Consider the following 10543-nt stretch of genomic DNA (forward strand, 5'->3'; position numbering starts at 1 on the left):
CGCTCTGCCCTCCCATTTATTTACGTGCGGCTGTATTGCTTCGAGAGCCCGTGCCTGTGTTTTTCCATTCATGTTTCGAATTCTCGGGAGGTGGAAGACGACTGTTAGCGGCATTGTTTAGCTGCCTGTGCTACGAGTAAGAAGAAGAAGAAGCTTCTCCCGGTCCCGGGCAATGCGTGTGTCAGTCAGTATGTTTTACTAGTATTTTTATTATATAAAAAAAGATGAATAAAGCCTTGTACTGGACATTGGCAAGGCGAGGGCAATGATTAGCTTAGCAGGATACTCATCCCTTGGGAACTGAGATTGCATCGAGCTCGAGTGAGAGAAGCTGGACTGCTGGAGAGGGTGAGATGATGAAGGATACATAAAGGATAAACAGGATGAAACGGAAAGCAATGGGCGCATCACATCACCATTAGGATGATAATGCGATGCGACGCCATGGCTTGTGGTAACAAAAGGAAAACGCATATCCCTTCTCCTCCTCGACGTGGCTCCCCTGGCTACAACGACGTCCTCTGTGCTTCCCGTCTACCCACGTACTAGCACTATTACTACGACATTGTGTGCGTGTGTGCGCGCGCGCTCCGGTCATCTAGGCAGCACAAAACACCACAAAAGCGGGGGCGCCTCTTTCCTCGCGGCCAAGACTGCAAATTCCCACGCCTTTCTCTGTTTGTTCGATCGGACAGCCGATGCCAAAAAGAGCCCGTAGAGCAGAGCACGCGGCCATGGCCTAGGAGCAAGGTCCCCGATTCCTACTCATCACAAAACTACAGCTAGACCACTCCAGTAAAAAGAGACCAACCAAGCGCATCACAGCACCACTCAAGTGCTATCTTACACTACGATAATACTGCTGCAGCAACGAGTAAAAAATAAACGCAAATGCTAACTGGCAAATGTTTGCTGGGAAGGAACTCCCAACGAACGCCCTCGCAGCAGTTTTGGGAAAAGAAATTGTCTTCTGTATGAAGAAATTGTCATGCTAGTCTCAAGAAATTGCCACCCCGGCCCTACAACTCAGAATAAATAGATTCAGGCAGCACAACAACAAGCATAGCTACCAGCAAACAGTCAATAATCCCAACCGTTCAAGCAAAAAGAGAATAACCAAAACCATGAGACCCATCCATGTCTGCCGACTACTTCACCGTAAAAAAAAATAGACGACCGTTTCACCAAAGATACGCCAGCATCCGAACGCAAAAGATAGATCCCTCCGTCCGGAAATACTCGTCGGAGAAATGGATGTATCTAGACATACTTTAGTTTTTGATACATCCATTTTTATCAATTTCTCCGACAAGTATTTTGAGACGGAGGGAGTATATGTTTACGCTTTCCCTCTGGAGAATGCGAACATATTCTTTTTTTTTGAAAAAAAAAACCCCTATATTAATTAATTAATTAATAATGTTATTACAATCTTTCATTACAAAATTCGCCACGCAGTGCGGAACACTATTAAGAAGAATCCCATCAGATTTATTTATAAAGCTAAACTTCGCAATTTCGTGCGCCACCTTATTGGCCTGCCGATTAATTTTCGCAATTTTAAAATTCTTGAGCATCGTCAGTATACTCAAGGCTTCTTTCTTCATATTCAAAAGCATATGTGTGAAGTGCGTGGTGTGTTCTCTACGCCCTTCCCCCAGAATGTCCTTGTCAGGAAATCAGTGGGAAGGGAAATGCCCGGCAACTCGCTCATCTTGCTAGGGCCTTTATTTCCTTTCAGTATTGTTATACTACTAACAAGGCGCATAAGTCAACTGCGCAGTGCAGACAGTGTGCACTGGGCATGCAGCAAACGCAACGGCCAGGTGCTCAGCTTTTCGGCGCTGAAAGAAACTTCCATCCACCACAAGAGGGCCTACCGTGAAACAACCGCTAGTGGCCGGTGCTCGATGGCCGGCATGCCGGGCAATGGAGCTTGCTCCTCCATTCTTATGGACTACCCAGTGTGAAAATCATTCGCCCAAAAGATCACAGACAAATGAAATACTCTATTAAAGGAATATTAATTAATTAAACAGAAGACTGAAATGAAATGAACAGAAGCAGGCATCTTCTTTGTCAAAAGGAATATAATAGCGGCTGATTGCCATCTTTCCACACGGGGAACCACCCTTCGGACACACGCAAAAGCGCGGGCCGAAAGCCTGATTTCATATGGCTGCTGATGGCCAGATTCCAAATTTTAGAGGGGCTACAGGCTGATCTATCAGTGGCGGTTCGACCGTGACGACTCTAGATGGATCAAGCGAGCAGACTGCCAACTGCTGAAAGCTCCGCTTGGGGTCCTAGTATGGTCAGTCAAGGCGGTGCAGCATCTTGATGCTGTCACTTGCCCCTTTGTTAGGTTGCAAACTTGATTCCAAAATATTATAAAGAAATCAATACTTGATTCCAAAATATTATAAAGAAATCAATCTAGGGGTCCCACTGCTAGCTGTGGAGACTCAAATTTCCTCTCGAAATATTAAAGAATTATTAAAGAATTTTAGCCGACACCTTAACTGCTTCTGGTTAGAGTTAGCATTCTAGGATATGTGGTAGCCGCTCAATGGCAAGTGGTCCGAAACAGTGCGCTGATCCCAAATGCAACAGCAGTGAAACATACAGTAGTTCAGACCAGGGCTTGGCTAACAATAGCGTGCAGGTTTCAGCTTGCATTGCTGCTAAGAGTTTACTACTGTACAATCCATCACAGAACTTATCCCACGAATAGCTTAACACTGCTGTGTATTATATGAAAATCTGGCCCAGATTCGTTGACCTATATAAGATAATTCTTGCAGGAACTAAACAGAAACAATAGTGAAAAGGTACGACAAGAGGTCTCTCAATTAGGACATACCTGAAAGCCTTGGGCCCATGTGTCAGGACTCCGCGAGTGCTTCTCGTCGGCCTTTAGTGGGGAACAAAATCATGCCTACCATATCCATTGGCATAACAGAAGGTTAGTGGTGCTAAATGATTGGCAGACCTCAATGTGCTCCACGGGGCCCATACTTAGCGTCGAGATGCATATTTCCATTCAGATCTGAAAGCAGCCACGAGATCGATGTGAGGCAGATTTTCATACAGGCATACAGCACTAGGATACTCTGGCACAAAAAGAACCCAAAAAAGAAAACAATCAACTGGAAACGGCAACAGGAAGAACAAACATGGGTATGCAGGGACCAGTTTCATGTAGCGTGGAATTCAATATACGAAAGAAGATAATGATAAACAAGACTTATTGTTCACGAAAAACGAATCATCAATCTTGCCAACTCCAGGAGGCCATATGGGAAAAAAAAAGTCAAACATGGTTGCTGCACCTATTATTCACACTCATTTAGTTCTTGTAAATATGAAGCTTGATTGACTCTGCTCAGGTGTTTCAGTTTACCTAGATGGTACTAAAGACTGATAGTACAAGAAAGCTGGAGCGCAAAAACTATGATGAAGTCACAAAGTGAACCACCAGCAAAATGCTTTTTGTGAGACTAAGAACATATAATCAGACTTTTGCAGGCATAGTCTTAGACTATTTGTAGAGTTCAACACAGGAAAAACATTATGATTTTTATGAAGGTCATAGACAAGGAGACGAGCAATAGAGATGCAAAATGAGTACAAGCTTCATAGGTCTGGATGAAGAGTATATATGGTTGGGAATGACAATAGTCCGAATGTTAGACATACCTTAGAAAAGAAGATTTAACATTAGTTGTACAAGATCTTGTGCTTCGACTTCCACTTCTCTTCTCTCTTGCTCTCTTCCAATTATATTATTGGGCATAGTCGAAGCATGAACAAAGGGCCAATCTACTTCTGACAGCAAAAGATACAAGAACACTAAAAAAAACATTTGCAATCAAAATCCAGGGCAAGGATGGGAAAGTAAACGAATTGGAACGTTAACATACAAGAACAGATCAACAGAGTACTCTAAATAGTGACGAAACTTAGTTGTCTGCAGTTGTTTCCAATGCTAAGACTACAAACAGCATCCCCAGCTCATCCCAGCAGAAACAGTATCTTGCGTTGACACATAATAGTGACAAGCCATCCATCATGCATGATAGGCAGAGTAGTTTGCATGATTAGCACACACCTTGCAAGTTGCAACAGGGCTATTTACAGAACCCAACATAAGTAAGGATAAAAGCACAAGAAAACAATGACAAATTTATGTCAGAAAACTGTCTATCCTTTTCCCACTGCAAATGATGCTGCATCTGTTAAATGTGTGTACTAAATTAACATCGACTGTTTTTCTTTTCCTTGAAGGTCATGCCATGCGCACTACAAGTGCCCAGGGGAAAACAAATAGAAAAGGAAACAATAAACTGAAACATACAGATTCTAGGACATAGATCAGTCACAAAAATATGGTTGAATGCCATTTTTTTACTGAATCATTAGGAAATAGTATGTCTTAATACATAAATTTATCGATAAATTATAGCATTTTGCTGTTGACAAAATTTTCTCCAAAACAGAAGAAAGTAGTACATATGGGCACAAACTGAACAAAAAAATGCAAATAAAATATGTGACCAATTCAGGGGTTTCCGCATTTATCTTATGGCTCACACACTGCGATTGGCATCCGGTGAGCTACTCCCTCTATCAAAATATAAGTCATTTTTTTATACTCCCTTTGTATCAAAAAACGTCTTATATTTTGATAAAGAGGGAGTACTTCACCATATCAGCGAAACAAGTTAACATGAGCAACCTTCCACAAGGCCAAGGAAATTTATTATCCTTTAGTAGTAACTTCAGCAAGCTCTGTATTTGATAAAAGATTGTACAGATGACCATTTGAAAAAACAGGATATGCTGTCATAGAATCTGTGTTCAATAAATTTCCTACATAACTTTAAATACATAGGCTTGATAAAGTCTTACTAAAAGACATGAATGATGTATGAGCAGCTGGCCTTGATGCAGATGCACTGTTTGGAAGCAAAATGATCCTGAGTTGAATTATTGAAGTTCATGTTCTTGCACCATGCCCTGAGCATTTGAAAATGGTCTTCAAGGATAGAGCCGCACAATATGTCATGTCCTTGAGCAGGAAGTAACCATCTAGCTAGGCAGTTATGAACCAGCCAGCAAAATGCTAGAATCTGCTTGACAGTAGTACACATTTACATAGTCTGTTTAGTCCATCGGTGAGTTGGTCTCTTGTAAATTCAGTGGCAGCAACCAACTGTTATCATAATTAAGCCTTGGTGATTTTACAGAAATTATTGACACTCAAGACATTTCAGTAGGTTGTGGAAAACCCTGATGGCCTCCATGCCCTAGTTCCTTGTTATTCAATTCATCTGTGTCTGAACCAAGGTCTTCTATGGAATCTTGGACATCACTCTCTTTTGAAGAAGGTAGTAAAACTGCATTTTTCTTGTAGCTCCATACAAGCATTGAAATGTGGTCTTGTGGTGTTATAAGCCCCTCCTCTCTAATGCAACTCCGCTGCTCTTCCAGTGTTTGTTGATCTGTGAGCTTTATATATTCAAGCAAAAACTTCTCGTGGTCTGGGCGCCACCCGCTTGGTAATGGTGTATAGTCAGGATCAGGAACCATTGACATCCTTGTATACTGGAGTCCATCAACTGAGTCTACAAGACCCATTCTCAGCAAATTGGTGTACTCTGGTGACTGCCCTTTCTTATCCTTCAATGGTCGACTAAGATTCCTTGATGCAATCTTATAAACCTTTGCCCTTGACCGCAGCTTATACTTGGCGGCATATAACTTTGCCAAGGACCCCCTTATAATGTAGGAGCAAAAGTTGACAACCTTTTTGCGGTTATCAGCGTAGCGATACCATTCTGCCATCGTCGTTAAAAGCTTATTCATCTGCAAGTTAGTGTGAGCTTGTGTGGCATGGAACATCCGGAAACATGGCTGTGGGTCTGGCTCACGGTCTCCCTTTAAAAACTCTAGCTTCCGGAACTGCCTGATGCACTGTTTCAAACTGGCTGTAACAGAGAGCAAAGTACCAACCCCCTTCTCGCTAATGATCTTGCCTCCAGTGGCTGTGTAACGGAGGGTTGGGTACACGACACGACGACACAACACATGATCAAGAAACATGATCCCTTTAGTGATGTGTTCAATTGGGAGGCTCTCATTGTCAAGCTTGATCCTGAACCGCTGATCACAAAATTCAATGAGCTGCTTTCGGATCACTGCAGCATCAGCCCTAGGCCCCCTCACCCCAATCAAGAAATGCCCGCCAAACCGAATATAGTCCACCTTCCTTGTTTTGTCAGGCCCGCTCGTGGGTACAAACTCCGGCCATGATGTATTCCCCTGCTCGATGCCATCCTCCCCTCCCACAACATCCGACTTGGACGGCTTGTAGAACTCCTTGATCTTCTCGTCCATCCACTTATCAAACTCATCCAGGCAGACATTGGCGAGCAACGGGCTCAACACCCCACAATGCCCCCAATCAGGCTGAGTCAGAGCCTCCTCTGGTGCAAACCCAAAGAATGTCTGCAACCAGTAGGGGTCAGGCTTCGGCTCCCCTTCAGGCAGCACCTTCTTTTTCTGGTACTTCCTCTTCTTCTTCTTCTTTGATGCATCATCATCACCAGGCCTTGCGGTCACCACTGGAGTAAGCAGCGCCGAACGGACTAAATCGACGACTTTCTTGTCACGCACATCCCGGATGAGCGCACCGACCACGAGCGCAGGGTCGGGGGAATCAAGCAGCGGGGAGAGGTCTCCCTTGATGTACCAGAGGTAGGGCGCCCAGCTCCGGCGGATGCTACGGAGTGCGGCATGCGGGGATCGCCCAGGGCGGAAGGCAAAGGACTTGGGCGAGAACCGCGCCTCATACACGGGCTCGAGCAGCAGCAGGAGTAGCTCTTGCACGACGCGGTCCTGGAAGGGGGCCGGGCCCGGGGTGGTGAGGAGGGCGCGGAGCTTGCGCTTGGAGAGGGTGGCGGGGTCCGGGGCCGCCGCGGCGCGTGGGGAGTGGAGGTAGGGTGTGAGGCGGTTGACGAAGCGGAAGCGGGCGTCGATGACGGCGTTGCGGAGCGTGAGGATGGAGGTGAGCGTGGAGGCGGGGATGGAGGAACGGGGTAGGTAGGAGCCGGTCTCGTCCGCGTAGGCCTTCTGGTAGGCGAGCACCCAGAGCTCGAGGCGAGTGAGGAAGGGGGCCAGCGTCGGCGGCGGTGGCGGAGCGGCGTCGCCAGGCGCGGCGGCGCGGAAGGAGGAGACCCACAGCGACGCGGTGATGGACACCGGGTCGTCGCGGAGGAGCTGGGTGGGGTCCAAGGGGTTTCCGCCGACGCTGCTTCGCCCCGTGCCGGCGGCGGCGTTGGGGTCGGCGACGAACTGGTGGCGGCGCGAGGAGGGCGGCGGCGGCCGCGGTCGGTGGTGGGCAAGGGAGGAGCAGCCGCGGATGCGGAGGAGGGAGCTGAGGAGCGCGCGGCGAGGCGGAGGCATCGGGTGGAGGCGGGAGCGGGGGCGGATGGCTAAAACCCTCGCGTCGCGCGGAGGTCGCCGGCGTCGCGGGTTTTGGCTGGGGAAGTGAGATGGTGGTGGAGGCGGCCACGGCGGCGCGGCGAGAATGGAAGGGTTGGGCCACCACGCTCACAGTGGAAAGCCCATTGGGCTTTGTGGTGCATACAGCGGTGCAGATTTTTCGAACCTGAGTGTAAGCGCACCCTGAGAAAAAATAATTAAACTTAGTCGGAATAAACATTGTCTAGTATTATCACTCACGTGTAAAGTTTCGCGAAAAAATGACTTACGTAGTATTACTGGAAAAACGACAAAATTACAACTACAAACTGTGTGAATGATAAGCTCCACTTGATATAGTATCAGTCAGTTTGTATTCATTCAGAATACCACGCAAGTCATTTTGTCGTGAAACTTTACATGTGAGTGATACACTAGACTATGCTTGTTCCGACAAAGGTTCAAAAATATTTTACCCATGTCCCAAGGTGTATTTTCGGCAAATAATTCTCAAAAATAAACAAATAGTAGGCAAATTCTACATGTTATGGGCGGAACAGCGAGCGCACACACACACACCTGCATGCACCATGTATCTTCATGGACCTAGCGGCGAGGCGGGAGTGGAGTGACGATGACGAGACGGCGTCGAGCGAGGCACTGAGCCTGAGCTTGAGCCGCGACGACCAAATATGAGCGGTTCAAGTCACCGGTGTCAGAGGGGAGAGGGTTAGAGGGAAGGCCGGATGGGGGGTGATGGCTCGACAAGGCGATACGAAAGGGACGCCGGCCAACTTGCAAGCACCATGTGTCTTCTTGGGCATGATCCAATTAAGGAATGACATCGTCGAGGCGGGGGTGGAGGGACAATGGTGAAACGGCAGCGAGCGAGGCACTGAGCCTGAGCCGGCGACAACCAAACTTGAGCGACGCGGGTTACCAACTTTTCCATGTATAGTACTAAATGTGGTTGCCGTGATATATAAACTATGCATTCAATGAAAATAGCACCTATATTCAAATCATTTCATTGTTGGCATAATTATGAATATGATATGTACAATTCATAATTTTGAAAGATATGAAGGTAATAACCGCATCGAGATACTACGCCCCAACCAACGACAATCTAACAAAGAGTTGTCTAATATATTTGCCCAAAAGTGTATGCAAGCACTAGCTGCTATTTACGTATTCCCTCGGTCCCCAAAAAAATGTCTCAACTTTGTACTAACTTTAGTACAAAGTTCTACTAAAGTTGAGACACTTATTTCAGACGGAGGGAGTACCTTTTATCTTTGAGAAACTTTCTGATTTGGTGAATAAGGAGTTCTGGATTTCCTTCTCCGGCATGATCTTGATCTTGTTTGAGTAATTGTGTAAAATAGAACTCTTTCGTAATACTAGGGCTTATGAGATCGACACAAAAGCTTGATAGTCTAAGTGCGGTCCAAGCTTGTTATAGACCTGTCTAGTAAGGGTCATCTTACCTACCCCCACCCTTTCCAAGAATAGAGAAAACTCTTAGCTGATTTGTCAATTCACCTCCCTTGTCATTCAGCAACTTCACAAACTCATCTCTCGGGTAATCGATGCCAACAAACTCTGATGCGTCTTCATATACCGCGCGGAAAGTCGTGGGTCACAAGGCATGGAGAGCCATCGACCTTGTCCCTTTAGTGATTACGAAGCAAGAATTAGATATAAGTAACAGAGTTTAAGGAGTTGCCATTTAGATACATTATAACCGAGCACTAATCAAGCCATCTCAGGCCATTAGCATTATTAACCGTTAGATGTGTTGTTTAACCCTTTTCTGACCGTTGGATGATGTTTTAATCCCGCGTGGGCTCTATCGCTGGACATTGAGCGCTTAACGGTAGTGGGCCGCTGCTCCACGAACTATTTCCGACATTTCTTGTGACTTTGGACCAAATGGGCTAAGGTGTCATGACTGGAAAAAAAGGCACTCTTCGGTCTCACGGAGAGGCCACTACTCCCGAAAAAATTGAAAGCCCTTCAATTCACCTCCATCTCTCCTCTCGCTCGTGTGACAATGGAGGAACCCCTACACTGTTCCCAGATGGGGGGCAATGGCCCCCAAGCCTTACATCATTGGCGATCCTATGGCGAGTGTTGATGTCCAATATATTTTTCTTGATTTTGCCACGAATCTCCTTGAAGCTTTTCGACTTGGAACCGGAATCATGGTTCACAAGTAACATGAACTTGTTGATGTTGTCCTCAATATCATATGACAGCTCTCACACAACATCAGCACGAAGCGTGACTTGGTGGTCAGGCCCCTCCACATCTGCCATCATGGCAGGAATGCTTGCATAGCCTTGAGATCATCCTTGAGGAGCTCGATTGCATGACTCATGATGGACATCCTTGAGAAGCTTGTGCTCACTGGCAGCATGGTTCCCAACTTCCCCAAGAGGGATGTCATCGCTCCCGCTGTCGCGCTAACCAGAACTCTTTCCATGGTTATTGTGGAGAATCAAACTAACCATCATTGCATCGTATTTCTCAACGTGCTACATGATCTACTCATCCTATGCTTGTTCTCCTGCGACGACGAGGGGTTCTTCTTGTCGGAGACGACAGCCACAGGCCGGAAGGGGTACCAGTAGTGGGCGAGTAAATTTAGTACTTGAGTGGGAATGGGAGTGGGAGCGAGCAGAGTGCTCAATAATGGAGAGAGACCCCTCATAGAACTACGTCGATTAAGGTCATCCATAGTGTGTGCCAAATAGCATTACCAAATTGAGTTTTGGCTTTTGGAAACCTCATTAGACTAGTAGCATAGTGATACGTCTGCAACATATCTATAATTTTTGTATGTTTCGTAGCTTTTATCTATCATTTTTTGCAAAGTTTTGAAGTTTATTGGATTAACACATTAATAAAGTGCCCATTGCGAGTCTCTATTTGTCAGCGTTTGTGTTTTTTAAGGAAAATAGGTATTTTAAACTTCCGAGAAAATTCCAGAAAAATAGAAGAGCAGTTTCAAGCCAGTAGGGGCACCATGGGCCACACCAGCTAGCCAGGTGGG

General features: G+C 46.1%; 1 protein-coding gene across 1 annotated transcript; it reads right to left on the minus strand.

Annotated features, from left to right (window-relative positions):
* Positions 1-4730: 4730 nt before the first annotated feature.
* LOC119339250 (nuclear intron maturase 2, mitochondrial-like) lies at positions 4731-7566 on the minus strand. Its single transcript, XM_037611379.1, has one exon. The coding sequence runs from the start codon at positions 7465-7467 to the stop codon at positions 5263-5265; it is 2205 nt and encodes a 734-aa protein (XP_037467276.1). The 5' UTR covers positions 7468-7566; the 3' UTR covers positions 4731-5262.
* Between the last annotated feature and the right edge of the window lie 2977 nt (positions 7567-10543).

Source organism: Triticum dicoccoides, chromosome 1B (genome assembly GCF_002162155.2).
Source record: "Triticum dicoccoides isolate Atlit2015 ecotype Zavitan chromosome 1B, WEW_v2.0, whole genome shotgun sequence".
NCBI classification, from domain to species: Eukaryota; Viridiplantae; Streptophyta; class Magnoliopsida; order Poales; family Poaceae; genus Triticum; species Triticum dicoccoides.

What these genes read in the sequence shown, in the direction of transcription:
- LOC119339250 (XM_037611379.1), bottom strand. Translation starts at nt 7,467, where the DNA reads ATGCCTCCGCCTCGCCGCGCGCTCCTCAGCTCCCTCCTCCGCATCCGC.